At 41.0% G+C, this 20,522-nt stretch overlaps 1 protein-coding gene across 2 annotated transcripts in view; it reads right to left on the bottom strand.

The window, feature by feature from the left end:
* The window catches only part of LOC124804734 (protein mini spindles), a 145,235-nt gene that overhangs the window by 37,940 nt on the left and 86,773 nt on the right, over window positions 1-20,522 (bottom strand). For both annotated transcript variants that reach the window (XM_047265027.1, XM_047265028.1), the window contains exons 16-21: window positions 12,485-12,655; window positions 12,155-12,391; window positions 10,587-10,749; window positions 10,329-10,498; window positions 9,557-9,703; window positions 9,283-9,405 (exon numbers count right to left, since the gene is read on the bottom strand). In XM_047265027.1, the coding sequence (XP_047120983.1) occupies window positions 9,283-9,405; window positions 9,557-9,703; window positions 10,329-10,498; window positions 10,587-10,749; window positions 12,155-12,391; window positions 12,485-12,655 (1,011 nt within the window). The remainder of the gene's footprint in view (window positions 1-9,282; window positions 9,406-9,556; window positions 9,704-10,328; window positions 10,499-10,586; window positions 10,750-12,154; window positions 12,392-12,484; window positions 12,656-20,522) is intronic.

Below are 20,522 nucleotides of genomic sequence, written 5' to 3'. Positions count from 1 at the left end.
CGGGTATCATCAAATATCCGCCGCCTTTCTCGACAATAGTGCACCACATGTCCCGATCATCCGCAGTATAAACATACTGGTTGGTTATCCTGGGTCCTCCAGACGTCAGTCTTCCTTGGTGCCCAAACAGGTTCCTCATGCGGCATTGTAGGAACATAACTTTGCCTGAGTCTCTACTATTTTACCGTTTTAAAGGGAAATGAAGGATGAAAGGTTGGGTTCAATGTCTGTTCCACTTCCTCCCTTATAAACTCTTGAAGCGTCTGTTTTTGCTCGCAGTGCAATCCAAATGCCTTCTGAACTTCCTCTCTCACTATCTGACGAACACTTGTGAATTCAGTTCCTTCCTCCATCACAAACATCGATACGACGTTTGGAAGCCGTTCAAACTTCTTGCGTGTAATTCTTTTTTGATGCATTGTCTCGATATACTGGCACCATTTTATGAAGTTGTCTGCTGTCAGAACCTTCATCAGGAGTAGGATTTTATCTGTGTCTTCAGCAATCCTTCATGAGATGTGCAACCTTATCTTCCTCATTCATTCTAGGATCCACTATCATACATAACTCCAAGACATCTTTAATGTAGGATGCTCTAGTTTCTCCTGGTCGCTGTGCCCTGCATTTTAATTTATCTTCAACCTTGCACTTCTGTCGTGTGTCGCCAAAAGAGTTGCGCAGTTCCGCCTGGAATACTTCCCAGCTTGTGAACTAATCCTCATTGATCTCATACCATTGCTTGGCAGCGCCCTCCAAGTAGAGAAATACGTTAGCCAAACACACGGTGTCCTCCCATTTGCTAAATTTGGCTATACGCTCATATACCTTCAGCCTTGTTTGGATCTAAGCCATCGTCACCAGAGAACCCGGAAGGATGTCTCATGTGGTGGCACACAGTTGCTGTCATCTTAACATCCTCTCCTTCTTCTGTCTCTGGTAGACTGCGATCTGTTGAATATGGCTCCAACTCGGGTTTCTCGCCACGTGAACGGCGGCTCTGTCGTAGCCTGAAGGGAGCCACTGTGTTGTCGATAATGTGTGCTATCACAAGTTCCAATACCCAGTGACTCCACCAGAATACTGTCACATAGAAGAAGGTGCAAGTACATGAATGACGAACATTAACTTCACTTAACGAAGGTTAATTCAGCACTTGCACATACAAGAGTGCGGAGTGAACTGCTCAAATGGCTCTGAGCACTATGGGACTCAACTGCTGTGGTCATCAGTCGGAGTTTGTGGATACTTCTAGAATGTACTTGAACCAAATATAGAAATTAAAATTCTACAGTTCAGGTGAGTTTTGAACTCACGACCCTCCATGCAACCGTCTAGTATCATAACCATTACACTACAGTGACTGTGCTACTCCGCTTCTTCTGCGACAATATGTACTGTATACACAGGGGATTTTAGCATCAACCAGGCAATGGATTTTCGAACCCTATTTAACCAGTTTTCTCAGGAAATATATTTTAAATATGTATCTACATCTAAGGCTGATCAATATTTCATCCACAGTTGCATTGGCTCCTAAAGTATGAGCTGATTGTGAAATTGCCACAGTTGTATCACAGTTCACTCCTAGAATTCTCTCTTCATTGAGAAAGCAAACCTCCCAGCCAACTCTACAAGCCAAAAAATTTCCACAACCAGTCCTGTCTATTTAAAACAGATTCAGCTGCTTCCTTGTTAGACCTGAAGGCAGCAATTAATAGCAGAATTCCCAATAAACAATTTATTTCAATGGAATTTGTTTCCCTGTACTCAGAGATTCTGACCGTCTGGCTTATTGAGAAATTCCTGAATTTACAAATTTTTACATTTCACAACTATATCCAATATATCTTTTGAGAAAATTTTCTAGTATGCTCCCACATGCACAATTTTTTGGAAATTTTTCAGATTTCCCGGCAGCTTCAATAAAGTGTAGGGTGGTACTCTTACATTTCAGGTTGGCACACTGACAGCTCATTTGTATCAGCTTTTCCCATAAAAAATAATTTAGTTGGCTGATCTGTGTCCCTGTCGTCTTCACTTTCAGTAACATCCGACATCTCATCTACGTTATCAGATTCATTGGCAATCACTCACTGTTTCACGATCACTTTGAATAGAATTTTCAATGGTAATGTTGCTCTTGGGATTATCTTAATCTGAACAGTCACCACCACATTCCTCAATTTCTCTTAGCACACATTCCTCAAAATTAGGATCTTTAGCGACAACTTTTTTGGATTCACGGGCATAATCACTGAACTGAAAATATTACACTAACTGCATTACGGAGTCCTGGGGACTTAAGTTTGTTGTTTACGATGTGCGTCTCGATAACAGACTGCAGTCACCTAAACAGGTGACTTGGCTCCCCACCATAGAAAAGTAATGAGCAGTGCGTGCTCACTGATCAAGAAATACATAAGTTACTGCAACTTCCTACTTCCTTGGAGTCCCAGAGACTCCACAACACCAGTCAAGGGTTAATATAAAAACCTTGCTTTACAAAGGCTTGTCTATGGCTCAGAATGACAAACTTTTGAAGAAAGCAATACAAATGCCAAAAAGTGGTTTCACCATCCAATAAGTCTCTCCAAAAGGAATCAATACTTGTCTCACTTCTCTTGTCGCTTGCACAGAGAGAAAAAATTCTACCAAGAAGTTACACAAATTCTCAACTTTATCACACTCCTTAGCATTCATCCAATTCTGCAGTGAGAATTTCTGTAAAATGTTTGGGATTCTATTCTTGCTAGGTCTTGGGCTGCTATTTATCACAGCTGAGTCACAGAAGTTTATGTATCTACAAATGTTATACTTCAAGGAGGACTCTAGAAGGAGGTGTGATGCACATTTTGATCACGAAGACCCCACACTCAATCCTGAAAGTTAATTTCTTTGGCAGGAATAAGAATAAGTTTTGTATCACATACTGATTTTACAGCAGATAGTGCATCATTCTGAACTATAATGGACAACATCACATCAGCAAGAATAGGAGACAAAGCACTGTACAACAAATGTGCCATGGAGACCATACATTGGAATGCCTCCCACAAGAGAGAGAGAGAATCTATATTAACCTTGTTTCTTTACTTTGTCTGCATTAAGTGGAACTGCTCTTAAATCAGATAGATGGAGATGATTGCAATGACAGAGTCATAGCCTATGCTGATGATCCGTTGGTAGTTTTATCAGCAGACGCAAGATCAAAATTAGATAGCAAAACCCTCTATACAACATGATAATGGTACAATGCAAACAAATTAAAAACCATGGTTCATTAAACAGCTTATATACTAATGAAAGTACACTACACAGACACCCAGTGATAAAACTAAACAAAATATACATCGAAAAAAAGAGAACCGCATGATACTTGTGAGCAAATGTTCATGACAAACTTTACTTCAACTAATACACAAAACAAACAATGAATAAGACTGAAAATTTTTACACGGATTAGCACATTTCAATACCACACAATATATACTGCCCATCACACATAACATACCAATGCACCAGCCTTAGGAACAGTAGCAGGGGTTTAGGAAAAACCTAAGCACAGCCACTGCTACTCCCAGTTTCTTCCATGAAGTACAGCGTTATAGAATGGGATATGCACACAGCCAGAATATTCCTTGACCTGAGCAAAGCTTTTGACTCAGTAAACTATGAGCTCCTCTTAAAAAAACTGCGGCCGTACAATACCAGTGATGCATCAATGAAACTTCAGTGTACCAAACTTAGACATGAAATTGACAATAAGATCTTAACCTTTAAATCCACAAGTGAAACAGTGACACAGGCTCAATTCTTGGATCTTTCCTCTTTTTAGCAAATATTAATGGCATTGTACAACCCATTGACTCGCACATTGTCAATTGTGCTGATGACACCCCAGTTTTATTTGATGGTAAAGATTGTGAGGAACTGAAATTTTCAGTAAGTAATGGTATACCAGAATTAAGTTCATATATTCATGCACAAGGATTAAAAGTCAATGTAAATAAATCCCAGGTGCTAATACTTACAATTGGCAGCTCACACCACTCGTGTAAATGAGGTATGCGGCATAGTGGCAGAGGAAGCAAACGAGTTTAAATTTCTAGGGGTCCATCTGAACTCAAACCTCCGGTGGATTAGCCACATTAATGCCATATGTAAAAAAGTCAGAAATGGGCTGTATCTTCTTCGCCAACTGTCCAAAATGGTGCCCATCCACATGCTTAAAACTGCGTATTATGGGACAACCTATCCCTATCTTAGCCACTGTACAGAAACATGAGGTTGTGCTGCAGACATTCACCTTAACAGAGTACTATTGCTACAAAGAGAGAGGGTTAAGGATTGTATATGGACTAGGCTACAAAGACTCTTGCCGTGATGTTTTCAGACAACATAAGTATTTCACTATATACTCTTTGCATCTTTATAAATTACTTTTTTTGTCTCGCAGAAAACTGAAGTAACTAAATGTAGTGATATACATGACCACACCACCAGGTCCAAAGAGAATTATTACCAACAGAGAACAAGATTAAAAATGACGGACCAAAGCCCATATACTAATGGAATGATATGGTATAATAAACTGCCAGAGTCAATGAAAAACAGTAATAAAAGCAATTCAAATCAAAACTAAAAGAATTCTTAGTTGAAAAGTGTCTATTCACTCAATGAATTTTAAATGGTTAAGTTTAAGAGCTGTAAAACAAAGCATAAGAAAAGTAACTGGCTGTATTAATTTGTGTAACATGTACTGTATTTTGACAAGCATAAATTTATTGTTTAATTACTACCTGTAACACTAAGATCTAAATGTATTTTATGTTTGTAAATGTACTTGGCTTTTGCAAAAGGCATTGATGACAACACACAAAATAAATAAATAAATAAATAAAATAAATGAAGTAGCATGTTTTGTGGCAAGCATGCAGGCACACAGCCTCATCCCTGTGATGAACAGGATAACTGTGAGGTCCGGACAGAGGAGTGTCCTCCTGATAATGACTGGCATCAGCATTACTTCAGTAGAGGCACTGTGCGAGATGTTTGTCTCTTTCAAATAGAAGTAAGCCTCAAATATCATGCTGAATTCCAATGGCTGAAGATGGCAAGACCTGATAAGGTCAGGGATCATACAAGACAAAACATTGAGCAAAAACTGCAACTGAATTCTTGGCGAGTGGACACCTGGTAATGAGTGGGACCAAAGTGATAAAGGTCGCAGGCTGTACACCTTTTTCCTCCAACATAAGGGACTGGTTATGAATGAAAATGAGCCTATCCAAGCCCTGGGCACGGCCCTTATCCAGCAGATTTGCGGAGCATTTCACTTGCTGACAGTGGTGATTGCCAATGTGGGGAATATCTGTCTTTGTTGATTTTAGGGGAGGGGACCAAACAGCAAGGTCATCGGTCCCTTCAGATGAGGGAAGACAGGGGAAGGAAGCCGGCCATGCCCTTTCAAAGGGACCACCCTGGCACTTGGCTGAAGCAATTTAGGAAATCCCGGAAACCATAAATTAGGATGGTCGGACACTGGTTTGAACCGTCATCCTCCAGAAAGTGTGTCCAGTGTGCAAACCACTGCATCACCTCACTTTGTGAACATGGATCTCCTGAAGATCTTGCTCTGTACTGTGAGCGATGCAGTCACTTACACAGAAACATACCAGGAATTATCACAGAGAGACTACAAGAAACACTCAAGGATGCAGACAAATGGGAACTACTAAAACGAACACACAGAACAAATGTCTGAAACTGAACGCACTATTTATAATGAAATGAGATTATCAACATTCAGTTAGATGACAGTGAGACGAATGGATTAGTTCAGATGACTCCAGCACAATGGACTCTTGTGACACTAACACCAACAATGACAAATGATGAATAACCTGTACATAAAAAATGCTTTAAATGATGAAATAGTAACACAAAGACAAATTAGAATAGAAACCTGTTAACCTACTAACAGGATAGTTTGTGGCCAGTTATTGCAACAGGCTCCACTCAAGACCTGTAATTAGCCTACATTAACACAAAAAACTGTATCACAAGTAATCTAGATAATTAACACATATACAGTATAAAACTGTAAACGAAATCTGGATATTAGAACAGTTATGCGAGAGATGGATTGGATTGTGACATCCCAGACGTGAACTCTAATGTAACAAACTAACACTATGTGCTGCCCAGGGATGTCTGGTTCGATAACATGTTCCGAGACCATCTCCCTTAGCAGCAAGGGGAAGGAACTATAACCAACACTAGTATTTCCTATCTTCTTCCCCTCTTCTTAAAAATTTTGCACGGTTCCATTTCGAAATTGCATGTAGTGTAATTTCAATTTCAGCTGTATCCCAACCAACAAAGAACAAAAGATCTCCACACAGCCCCACCTCCACATGGTGCTGCATGTGCAATGGTGCCTGTAGCCTCAGCTCCGTAGTCAAATTTTTCTGTGCAGTGGGGGGGCTGTGGGTGCTGGCAAAGAGGAATGAGTGGAGCATACGGCCTGCACAAAATTTACGAGGTGGTGGACCCTAGTTGTCTAAATGCAGCAGTGGTAAAAAAAGGTCTTTAGGAAGGGGATAACTTTTCACCCTGATTGACCACATACCACATCCTCATTTGAAAGCTCGCACGCAGAGAATTTTTTTTTTTTTTTTTTTTTTTTGGGGGGGGGGGGGGGGGGGGGGGGGCGGGGGGCGTGGTGCAGACTTTAAGGCTTATTAAATCTTTTATAGTCAGCTCTTTCTGCAGGTACACTCTTCGACATAACTGGATCTCAGGAAAGGTCAAATGTTCCATTTACTATTTTTAAGGGAGAATACCATTTTTCATAATCTTCTGATCTGAACCGTTCTCAGTTCCTTGCTTAATAAACCTCTGTTCCAGAACTCTGCTGCAACTGCATTAAATGTTAGTGAGGTGACATAGTGTGAACTCTGCTTTGTTTTACCAGAAGAAGCAAATTTTAACATGGCAACTAGAGAATTGTAGGTGTTACAATGCACCGATGACTGAACTGTTGTTGGATGACAGCAAGTTTTACAAGTATAATGAAGTGATTGGACAAAAAACTGACAGTGCAGATTGCACAAACAAGAATGTAAGAAATAAGGAGTACACTGAGCTGGTTGAGACATTTCTAGACGGTATTTCAAGTGAGGATCACAGTGTGATAAAAACTAAGCTACAAAATTTAACTTCAAGTTTCAGAAAAAATTCTTCATTTGTGTGCTTTGTAATAATTACTGTTATATTAAATTCATCTTTGCAGCTATGGCACATGAAACAACAGTGTCAAATGAGGGAATACCTAAAAAGTACGCAAGCAGACAGCATTTGCTGCTGTGAGTGAAAATTGGGCATAAAATATCATATCATCAAAATCTTTTTTAATTAACTGTTTTTAGATGTAGACAACACACCAGACTGTAAATAAGTTTCATTACAGACCATTACCGGCATTTTATTCCAATAAAATTAAACACATTTAGTGAGAAAAGTACACATTTTCTTGTAGCTGCAGAGACTGATCCAACATACCTTCAATAATTTCAGAAATAAGCTCGGAATGAAGCAGTTCTCTTTAAACAAGTGCAAAAGGTGGGGTGGTGGGTGGGCGAGTTATACTAAGCCACTACTGCAGTGAGTGGCAATAAAATGTTGCTTGTACTATGTAAATTATTTTGCACGTATTGCGTAATTCTTCTTTCGAGAAATATTCTCTGGCCTGTTGAGAATGCACCAGTCCTCGGTCTGCAGATAAATCATGAAAAAATGGCAATTTACACCACATAGGAACGGACCTGGCCTGCTGGTCCAACCTGTCAGATACCCACAGTACTGGCCCGTCATGATAATACGCTCACGTGAGGCCAGCAATTCAATTCACTCCCACAGTCATGGATCACTAACGGAAAGTTGATTAATAAGAGACTGCAGTAATCACTCAGTGCAATGAATAACTTTAGCGATTTGTTTGGATCTGAGTATTCGTACATCATGCCTCCCTGCCGCTCTTGACGGCAGCTGCTCAGCTAGCGGTGGTGGCAGCCCTGACAGCAAACTGGGGGAAGTGGGGGAAGGAAAGAGTGGGGAAGTATGGAGTGGGGGGACAGCACACAACACCCAGCTGTAAGTCAGCTTCGCCCAGCTAGCAATGATACATGGCATCGCCATAAACAAACCATTTCATCTGCTGAGCGAAGAATGAGAATTTCCAGGGTGAGTTTTTCTCTCTCTCTCTCTCTCTCTCTTTTTTTCTTTTTACCTCCCCCCCCCCCCCCCCCCCAACACATTTGAAATTTCCTGATATTCCAGAACTTGTGGCAATTTTTTTTTTTTGTATGTGTGTGTGTGTGTGTGTAACAGTTGAGAAATAATAGTTGTTACACACAAAATTAAGAAATTTAGTTCACAGGCAACAATGTAACGTAAAACATATGCACAAAAACATCTTGAGTCTCACAAACAAGTTTTAATCGAGACGTGTACAACTTAAATTATTGGAGAAAAGCTTTTTTACATAAATAGATGTAATTAAGATCCAGTGTGATCACAATTTGAAGCCAACTTCAGTGAGGTTGGCATACCTTAATTACAAATGCAAAGTTTGAAAATAGTCTACAATTTGTATTTGGAATTTTTTCCATATCTGGAAGCACATATTAATGAGAGCAGGTATTTTGAATGGAAATAATTCATCTGTAGTTCAAAACTTCAGACATTTGTCTTTAGTCAGTTTTAAAAGTAATTACCATGAATAAGTTTTCTGCCTACATAGGTAAGATAACAGTGAAGAAAAGTGAAGTGTCAGAAAGGAAACTGAATTATCTATGTTCTTGTGTTTTGTATTACTTATTTATAAATAAATTTATATTTCTATGAAAACCGAATTTCAAGCCTTCCTTTTATTTTTATGGACTGCCTAAAAATATTTGATCCATTCAGCTTTTTAGTTTGACACCATTCTTGGTATAAATTGTTCCACATTTGTGGTACCTAATGAAGATAACACTATGAGATATACATCATAAAATAATCCTTTTAAGTTTTCTTTAAATCACATCCTCTCAGACAACCAGGGCGGTAGTTAACTGAATCTCTAATTTGTAATTCACCGAGTATCTAATGTTATTTTTCTTAAGGATCTCAAAATACACACGATAATCTGAAAACACACAAAAATACTGCACCAGGAAGAAGGCAAGTGCCTTCCATCCCCCTAATTATATGTACATCTTACTGAGTTGAGGTACTTACTTTTAACTTTTGTTCATCAAGTAACCTCTGATGTTTCTGGCCATTTATTTGCAACAATGGAGATGTATCTGCTTCTTCATCTTTTTTTCGTCCTCCGGTCTTTCCACTTTTTGGGGCAGCTGCCTGTTAGTAAATTAAAATGACGGTTACAGGTTATCCATTATAAAATATGAAGTCAATCTCTCTCTCTCTCTCTCTCTCTCTCTCTCTCTCTCTCTCTCTCTCTCTCCCTCCCCTGCCCCTGCCCCTCCCCTGATATGTCACATAAAATTACCTTGTTCTTAACAGCCGTACTGCTCCCAGCTGCCTTTGCTCCTCCACTCTTCACAGTCTTCACACACTCCTGCTCTTCATCTGCCATTTGCTTCACAGGCACATTTGCTTTCATGATAATTTGTGTAATAACAGACTGTGTAGCCGGCTGTAACACACATCAGGATACACATTACTGTGTAGGAATCTTCAAACCACTCGATAATGGCTCAAGTATTCTAATCTTTTGCAGCAGCCTGCACCTTTCGGGTCATTGAGTTACACCGATGTAGAAGGCTGAACTGGAGTATGTGACAGCTACACATGAAGTACTATGACTCTTGCCATAAATCTCATGTCTTGTAAAAAATTACCGGGGAAATGAAGTCATACTACCTATCTTTCACTGGCTGAGTAAAAACAATCCAGTTTCATAAATAATTATATGTTAAAAATATTTTATGCATTGTTTTAAAAGCATCAGGAAATAATCCTAAACTAGTACTACTGTTCACGTTAAGTGGCAATACATACAAGAACAATGAACTAAACGCGAGATCTGTCACTGCAGGTGGAGAATTGTCGATTATTTCATTTCTACAATACTTTCTATATCATTACTGCATGCCATGCAAATATTTGTATATTTTCCTTATATCAGATTTAAAATATATTTGTGGGCTCATGACAATGTATCAACAACAAAGCAAAATGTTCATAACAACATTACAATGTCTTAAAACAATTTTAAGTACAGCTTCTTTTCTGCTTGTCCACCAGAATGCTACTCTTACCTTCAGTTTTGCCACAGCTTTCATCAACGACGTGTGGCCCAAGTGTATTAGAAATGCCGGAACTGCATCCTGAGCACTTTTCCTCACATCTGCATTGCGGTCTTCCAAATTAGAAAATAAGTGAGGCACACACACAGTCAGTTCTTCTCTGGGGAAAGATTTTGGAGGTACTGTGAACATAAAGGTTTTGATCTTTTTTTTCCTTTTTTGATCCAGGCAGTGATAAATAGGACCACACAAATAATATTGATTTCTTACTGTCCGGTAACTTCTCGGCGAGCCAAGCCCAGAGTTCTGATCTTAGCACAGGACTTCCAGATTTCAAAGCGTCGCCAATCATTTCACCATCAAAAAAGACTTTGTAACCGCACTGGTCACCCCAGGTGTTTATACAAGCTGACGCAGCCGACCGTACCCACACCTGCAATGTTCAAGTAAACCAGAGTCCTCTTACACCACCACCACTCTGAGCTTTAGACATGTGATTTGAGCTGAATTATAACAGCACAATACAGGGGCAAATTACATCTACAGTCCTTGCAAAGCTGAATAATCTCTTCATTCGGTAGTGTCCAGTTGTTTGCAAATATACTTTAAGCGATTTGTTACTTCCTTTCACAATTATCTGCATAAATGTCGAGAGTGCAATTTCCAATACTGCAGACAATAAAAACCAGCCAGGCTTGTGGAAATGCAATGAAAAGCCAACTTTAATGCAAAAGCTTAAGGAGATTTCCCTGATGTGTATTGTGTTTTTATGAATAATCAATACAAACATTTGAACTATCTTAAGTTTGGGAGCTGAAATGTTGGAATGTTCAATTCTGGGCAAAATACAAGTGTCTCTTGCCATTTACACAACATTTAGTTACCTCAAACACTGAATGGTATGACAAAGGGACTTCAATGCTCTTACTTGTTTTGAAGTGCATACATATACGGCATAAAAGATGCGGCGGTTTGCTGGTGGATTGAAAAACTCATTTCTTTGTGTAAAGTTTTATGCCGTCAATAGAGGGATCAGTGAAAAAAAAATTGTGAAATCACTCACAAAGGCAGGAAATTTTTGGTCTAATATTGCAGAGCATGTGAAGCAATCGTTATCAGCAGTATCAACTATCTGTGCCAGCTTATTCTTCCTTTTAAACACTTGACAAGTTTAGCTGACTGCATGACAGACTGCTGCTTTGGACATAGTCACCTGCAGTGGAACATACTTCATTGTGTCGAGACCATAAAATAAATTTTATCCGATTACCTGTAGTGTTTTAGCCTTGAAACTGCACCACAATGTATACTTTTATACTCTATAGATATTGACACACACATCAGTTTTAAAAGACAGGAGGAGGCAGTTGAATTAAAATTCAGAAGCTGACTTTGCACAAAGAAGAACTGAGATGGTTGATTTCTTGTACTAGATGATGTCACCTGTCAGACACAACACATTGTGTCTTTGACAAGACATGCCCTCTTAAGTTCTACATGCCCTTACAAATTTAAGACCTAGAACTATCTGCAAAACTGCCAGTGTTTCACCTTTCTAGATACACCCTGTAAATGGGAACAGAGTAGTCCATGAAAAGTTTTTTGTATCAACCACAGCATCCTGGCCAACAAATGCTTTCAGAAATACTATATTGCTCACGTACAGGACCATATACAGCTTAAATTTAATTCAATTCCTTCTTTTTCACTTAAGAGCTTTTGAGGCTTACTTCATTTTTCCAGATAGAATTTAGTTAACGTACACGATGATCATGTAAAATTGTCAACATGTCATTTTAGCCTCTAATTTCATGTAGCCCTAATCTATAAACACCTACCTTGCTGTCACCGAGTCCCTGCAAGAAGTTGGGGAACAGGGTGCGGACGTGTACTTTGCACTGGGAGCCCATGGCAGCACCAAGGCTTTGACAAAATGCAATGGCCGCCACTGCTATCTTGCTGTTGCTATCAACGAGTCTGAGAGCGAGGACAGGAGGCAAATCTCCCAGATTACTTGAAATGTATTTGTGCTCGTTGACGATATTCACAAGCTTCTGCAGTGCTTCAATCCTAACCTGAAGAAGAAATATTTGTTAGAACACATCATGAACCAATACATGAAAGGAGCAACTATTTATTTATTTTGAGGGTAAATATGGAAACAGCACCTTCCAGTTTTTGTCAGCTAGCTCACTGAGCAGAGCATCAGTGATGTGGGAACTGATGTCTACTTTCTCCATCATGTCCTGCATGTTCACTTTAACTTCTTCCGGTGACTCAGCGTCTCCATCGGCACCCTTCTGACGCCTCACAGGATCAGGTGGGGTTTCCCCATCATGCTATAAAAAATAACAGGTCTCATAACTTATGTATTTGATAAAGTACAAACAAGTCATCATGATTGGCAATCCCCACCAAACACACTGCACGCCACTCTTTTTTAATGCAGTGTCAAAATACAGCAATAAAGTTTTCAGGCTAATAATTAAGGCAGACACCTAAAGCTGCAACTAATTATGTAAGGCCTAACAGTTAATCAGAGAGACAGGGGCAGAAGCTTAACCAGGTCACTGGTGTGTTCACAAAGGCCTAACTGCCCAATTACATACTGCAAGCAGCCATTTCACAAAGGTCATCCAGACAGCTGAAAAGCTTCACTTTACACCCACCCTCATGTCACAGGTACAGAGCTTCACCTTCAGCTTATTTTACAAGTCAGTTGGCACGTTGAGAGAAATAGCCGCTACTGAATTTACACAGCCTTACGGGAGGTGTCATTCTATCTGTCATCCATTTGTGTACACTGCAAAATTTCTTGCAAAAGTCCAGAGTCGGCGTGTTCTGTGCAATTGGTCCACACACTATTATTCAAGTAAGGTCAATGCTTGGTATTAACTAGTCTAAGGAATACATAACAGGCATTTTAACATTTTGTCATCACAGGAGAAGACAATCACTGGCAATAACTTGCCAAAAAATGGTTAAACCATTTCGGGGTATTTACTGCACAAACATTTAAGTAATACTACTGCAGTCCGTTTTGTGTTAAGTTACAATGAGCTACAAATTTCCTTTTTCAGCAAGAGGGTGCAAAAGTCATGCAAAATCGAAAGCACATATCTTGTGTATTATGTGATAAACACATTAAAAACTTTTTGTCACAGTCACATATACAACAAAATTAAAAAATTTTCCTTCCAGAACATACCTGAAGAATACTTTAGTCAGCAATGACAAAGATGATGCAGATAGCATTAAAATAAGGACTTATTAGCAGGCAGAATGAATCTCTGAAATAAGTAAGTGCCATGAATATATGCTGTTTCAAAGTACTGGTATGATGATAATCTGTCAAAACGTGTCTTTATGGTAGAATTTGCTATTTTTATTGACAGGAACATTTGCTTTACTTCTTCAAAATGTTGTCAATAATTGAAGTGTTAGGGTGCCCAGAGCGGTCATCTTCAACATCTTCGACATTCTCAACATTTACACTGCTCAAATTCTCTTCTTACTCTTAGTAGATTCGCCAAAAGCCAAGTCAACACTGTGAATGTAGTGCTCCACTTTATTCTACTTTTAAAGCAATATTTAATGTATATTTCTTGGTCTAACTTTTCTAAATTAAAAATAATTGCTAAATGCTTGAAAACAGATAGAACTTTTCAACTGTCAAGAATAAACAGCTGAAAAATACAAACACACCTCAGGAAAATGTGTACCGAGATTTTAAAAAAATTGAAAAGCTCATGTACACACCCTGCAAAATTTAAAAAATCCTGTTATGTTTTTATTACACCTCATATGTGTGGGGTAGCTCAGTGGTTCGAACACTGGACTCTCATTCGGGAGGACAGCAGTTCAAAACTTGTCAGGCCATTGTGATTTAAGTTTTCCATGATTTCTCTAAACTGTTTAAGGCAAATGCCAGGATGGTTCCTTCAACAGGACACAGGTGACGTTGTTCTCTAACCTTTCCTAATTCGAGCTTGTTCTCCATCTCTAATGACCTCGTTGACAATGGAACGTATAATACTCAAATTTTCAAATGTGTGTGAAAATCTTATGGGACTTAACTGCTAAGGTCATCAGTCCCGAAGCTTACACACTCCTTAACCTAAACTATCCTAAGAACACACACACACACACACACACACACACACACACACACACACACACACACACACACACACACACACACACACACAGGCAAGAGGGAGGACTCGAACCTCTGTATAATACTAATCTCTTTCTAATGAATGAAACTATAAGCTCTATGATAATGTACTGGATTCAGGAACAGATTCTGAACTACAAAGTTGCTGTTCATACCCTGCTATCCTCACTTTTTAATCAACCTCAAATTTTTTAAACAATTCTGAGACTTTTTCTTAATTTAATGGAAATATAGCCTGTAATTTTTTTAATGGCATGTTTGTGTTAAAGCTTCCTCTGTTAAGGAGTGAGTGTGTTCAATTTTTCGAGCATGCCGCACAACGCTAGTTTATGAATTGCAAGACTGCTGTTCATGGCGAGATTTAGCACGTTGGGATAGCTCCGCTTGCCACAATCCTATTTTGTACATTTTTTTCCCCTCTTTCCTTACTTTGTTTTATGTGCTGTACATGATGCATGTCAATACATATAACTGTTAAATCCTTGTTGATGTAGCACTTAATGCAACTATTATTAACTGGATATTTTCACACTATTGGCAGTAACGATGTATTTCGTTTATATGCATGCATTTTATTTAAGGAAATATTTATAATTTAAGTGTGAGCACTTCAAAAGTACATATTGCAAATAAGTGATTGAAGATTGACATAGCTTATTTAAAAGACGAAAGTTTCCTCTTTCAAACAAGCCTTTTTCCTTAAAAACTAAAAAAAATATTTTAAAACAATGGAAATTCCTGGTAGAAATGGCAACAATGTAGGAACAGATTACTACTTACCACAAAATTAACACGCTAAGCTGCACACAGGCACAATTAAAAGACACACACAAGCTATCGGCCTCAGTCTTTATCAGAAAAAGAGAAACACACACCGTCATCCACACAAGGAAGCACACCTCACACATACGATCATCAGCTCTGACAGCTCAGGAAAGAATGTAACTATCATGTGGGATGGGAGTAGCAAAACTGAGGGAGGGGGGGTAGCTATGGGTAGGTGGGGGAAGGGAGGATTGCTGCCTGGCAGAGCGTGCAGGGACTACAATGCTAACATGTAGAGTATCAGGAGATTGTGGGGCAGGGAAGTGATGAAAATGAAGCAAAAGAGGAGAGGAACAGAGAAAAATGGGTAGGTGCATTTGTAGAGGGTGGCAAACAAAGAGGGTGGGTAGGAGGTGATAGAAGAGGTGGAAACTGGAAACTGTTGGGTGGAGGGTGTGGGGACAGTATGTTACTGTAGGCTGACACTGGTCTAATTACAGGATCAGAGAATGTGTTCCAAGGATAACTCCCACCTACGCAGTTCAGAAAATCTGGTAGTGGAAGAAAGGATCCAGGTGACCTAGTTTGTGAAGCAACAATTGCAATCAATCGTGTTATGTTCAGCTGCATGATGTGCTACTGGGTAGTCTAACTTGCTATTGTCCAAAGTGTGACAGTGGCTGTTCATCCTGGTAGACAGTTGGTTGGTAGTCATACCAATTAAAAAATATAAAACTGTGCAGTGACTGCAGCAGAGCTGGTAAATGGCTCGGCCACTTTCATGAGTGACCCCCACAGGGATACGATCCTTGTGGCAAGGGTTGGGATTGGGAGTGGCAGAGGGATGAACTGGGCTGCTGTTGTGGTTGAGTGGGCGGCAGAACACCACTTTAGAAGTGGTGGGAAGAATCTCATGTAGGATGTCCCTCATTTCAGGTCATGATGATAGATAATCAAAGCCCTGGACAAAGACATGGTTCAGTTGTTCCATGTCCAGGGTGGTGTGGGGTGACTAAGAGGGCACTCCTTTGTGGCTGGTTTTTGAGATGGTGGGAGGATTGGAGGCGCAAGAGGAAATGGCAAGGGAGATCTCTTTGCAGACTAGGTCTGGGGGATAGCACCTGTCTAATGGCCTCTGCGAGACCCTCAGCATACTGGGCAAAGAGTTTTTGTCACTCCAGATATGTTGTCCTCAGGTGGCCAGGCTGTATGGGAGGGATGTTTTGGTATGAAAAAGATGTCAGCTGTTGAAATGCAGCTACTGGTTGTAGTTGGTGTGTGTACTGTTGACAGAGGTACAGATGGAGCCATCAAAGAGGATTAGGACGACATCTATGAAGGTGGCATGCTGGTCTGAGGAGGACCAGGTGAAGTGGATGGAAGAGACAGCGATGAAGTTGAGAAGGGAAGAAGATAGGGTGTCTCTGCTCTGAGTCCATATCATGAAGATATCACCAACGAACCCGACCCAAGCTGGGAATTAGGAATTTTGGGAGGCTAAGAAGGTCTCCTCCAGGTGGCCCATAATCAGGTTGGCAAATGAAGGTGTCATGTGGGTATCCGTTGCTGTGCTGCCGATTTGTTTGGGTATCCATTGCTGTGCTGCCGCATTTGTTTTTATGCTTTCCCTTCAAAGGAGAAGAAGTTGATGGTTAGGATCAAGTTAGATAAGTGTATTAGGAATGAGGTAGTGGGTTTGGGGTGTGAAGAATGTTGGGGAAGGTAGTGTTCAATAGTGGTAAGATGTTTGTGTATGGGGAGGTGGCGTAAACAGTGACAAATAGGAATCCAGGAGGTAAAGGGGTAGGGATGGCAGAGAGTCAGTGAAGGAAGTGATTGGTATCTTTGATGTGGAAGGCTAGACTATGGGCAGCTGGTTGGAGGTGTTGGTCAATGAAGGCCGCAATTCTTTCAGCAAGGACACTATAACCAGCCCCAATGAGGCAATCAGGACTGTTGGGTTTGTGGATATTGGAAAATATGTACAGAGTGGAATAAATAAAAGTGGCCCAGACGAGTAGATACGATTGCAAGTGAATGTATGTGTATAACCACACTCCATGATGCACACGCCACACGTATGGTCGAACCTTGGAGCACATTTACACAAACTTCACATCTGAGAGTTGTTTGCCGAGCTCTGTCTGGTTGCAGGGCTGGCTGGCTACGCAGATCACCTGATCTGTCAGTGTGGGATGTCCTCAGGTCTAAGGTTTGTCTCAACAAATCTCAAGTCTTCAAGAATTACAGCATAACATTTCTGATGAGACTGCAGCAATTCCAGAACATTTAGGATGAGGTTACTGCAATTCAAGCAGTCCAGCTTTGATCTGCCTTCAGCAACTTGCTGACTAGGGCAACGGATTGGATGCTGTGTTAGACTTCTGGGATGGGATCACTATGGCAGTTTATAAGTGGGGAGGGGGGGGGGGGGATAGACTCATAATTGGCAGAGGCTTTCCACCACGTAGTTAATGTGATTCATAACAACAGTGATGAATCTTTTGTCTACAGGTAGGATGATGAGGTCACAGCTTTGAGGTTGTGTACAGATATTCTGTTCTGCTGAACAGTTGGTGTCCTGAGAAAGGGACATAGAGAAGGATGGTAAGGGTAAGTTGGAGGTAAAGAATTCCAGGAAGGTGGCCAGCAGGTGGTCAGATGGGAAGGGGTAGGAGGAGGAGGAGGAGGAGGAGGAGGAGGAGGATCACGATTGAATGGTTAACAACCTTTCAGCAGAAGAAAGAATAGCCACACACAACCTCAGAACTAATCCTGACCTACTCACCCTACCTACAAAGATTCCACCACAGTTATGAATTGCAGTGGCTACCTGGTGGAAGGCCTCTGCCAATTATCCAAGTCCCCCAACTATAAACTTTGCAACAGTGATGCCATCCCAGAAGCCCAACACAACCACTAATCCCTGCATAAAGCCTTAGGCCCTTCCCAGAACCTCTACCCTAAATCCATTTTCCTCCTCACACTTTTGACACCTTACACACCCATTCTACAAAGTGGGGCAAATAGAAGTGGTCCAGTGAAATGAGTTACAGGGTACAAAGGGACCCAACTGAGGAAAGGAAATACAGTACTAACCTGACTAATGTTGAAAATGGCCACCATTAATCTCTTGGCACTTTTGGGCCCCAGCCAGCAAGTTGCTGAAGGCATTTCACTCCCCACCCCTATGATACTCCCCCCCAAACACACACACCTCTTCTACATAGCTCCCCAGTCCACAAACCCAACAATCTTGGACGCCCCATTGTGGCTGATTACCGTGTCCCAGTGGAAGAATTTTGGCCCTCCCTGACCACCACTTCAACCAATTGACTAATCTAGTATCCCACATCAAAGATACCAACCACTTCCTTCACTGATTCTCCACCATCCCCTCCCCTTTACCACCAATTGAATCCCTACTCTTCACTGTTGACACTACCATCTTGTATGCCAACATCCCTCATGCCCATTCCCTTGCAGCTATCGAACACTACCTCACTATCTTATGACTCAAAACCCACTTCCTCATGCACTTAACTAACTTTATCCTAAACAACAACTACTTCTCCTTTGAAGGGAAGGTATAAAAACAAATCAGCAGCACAATGCGGATACCCATATGGCACCCTCCTTTGCCAACCTGATTATGGGCCACCTGGTGGAGAACTTCCTAGCCTCCCAAAATTTCAAATCCCTCACTTGGTTTAGGTTCGTTGGTGATATTTTCATGATATGGACTCAGGAGTGAGGCACCCTATCTTCTTTCCTCCACAACTTTAACTCCACCTCTCCCAATTGCTTCACCTGGTCCTCATCAACACAGTATGCCACCTTCCTAGATATTGACCTAATCCTCTCTGATGGCTCCATCCGCACTTCTGTCCATATTAAACACACCAACAGTAGCTGCATTTCAATAGCTGTCATCTTTTTCACACCAAAACATCCCTCCCATACAGCCTGGCCACCTGGGGACAACATACCTGGAGTGACAAAAACTTCCTTGCCCAGTATGCTGATTGGCTCAGCAAGACCTTCACAGACAGACACTGCTACCCCCCCCCCCCCCCCTTCCCCCCGCCCGCAGGCCTAGTCTGCAAACAGATCTCCCTTGCCATTTCCTCTCACACCTCCAATCCACCCAACACCTCAAAAACCAGCCACAAAGGAGTGCCCCCTTCGATATCCTACGCCACCCTGTGCTGGAACAACTGAACCATATCCTCTTCCAGGGCTTTTATTATCTATCATCATCATGACCTGAAATGAGGAACATCTTACCCGAGATTCTTCCCACCACTTCTAAAGTGGTGTTCAGTCACCCACCCTACCTCCACAACATCCTAGTTCATCCCTCTGCTCCTCCCAATCCCAACCCCTTGCCACAATGATCATATCTCTGGGAGCAACCATTCATTCATGGGTGAATGTGGCCATGTCGTTTATCAGCTCTGCTGCAATCACTGCATAGCTTTTTATTTTTTAATTGGTATGACTACCAACCAACCAGCTACCAGGATGAACAGCCACTGCCAAGCTCTGGACAATAGAAAAGTAGACCATGCTGTGGCACAACATGCAGCTGAACATAACGTGATTGATTTCAATGGTTACTTCTTAAACTAGGCCGCATGGATCCACCCTTCTACTTCCATTGAACCGCGCAGATGGGAGTTATCTTTATAACACATTCTCCAATCCTGTAATCTCCCAGCCTCAGCTTATGGTAATACTGCCCCACATCCTCCACCCAAAGTTTCCACAACTTCTCTCCTATAACCTCCTAACCATTCTCGTATCCTACCCTGTTAGTTTGCCACCCTCTGCAAATGCACCCACCCATTTTTCCCTGTTCCTCTTGTCTTTCGCTCCATTTTCCTCACTTCCCTGCCCCACCATCTCCTGATCTCCATCTATACTCTGCAAACCATCATGAGGCGTGTGGCAGAGGGTGCGTCCCATTGTACCAGATATTAGGTTCCTTCCTGTTCCATTCACATATGGAGTGTAGGAAGAAGGGTTGTTTTAATGCCTCTGTGCATCCAATAATTTTTCTGACCTTACCCTCATGATCCCTGTGTGAGCGATATGTAGGGGGTTGTAGCACATCTCTAGAGTTATCATTTAAAGCTGGTTCTTGAAACTTTGTTAATATACTTTCACAAGATAGCTTACATCCACCAGTCATTTCAGTTCCTTTAGTACCTCTGACACACTGCCATGATTGAACAAACCTGTGACCATCCATGCTGCCCTTC

This window comes from Schistocerca piceifrons, chromosome 7 (assembly GCF_021461385.2).
Source record: "Schistocerca piceifrons isolate TAMUIC-IGC-003096 chromosome 7, iqSchPice1.1, whole genome shotgun sequence".
NCBI lineage: Eukaryota > Metazoa > Arthropoda > Insecta > Orthoptera > Acrididae > Schistocerca > Schistocerca piceifrons.
The sequence above is the reverse complement of the archived record's forward strand: the minus strand, read 5'-3'. Positions and strand labels throughout refer to the sequence as shown.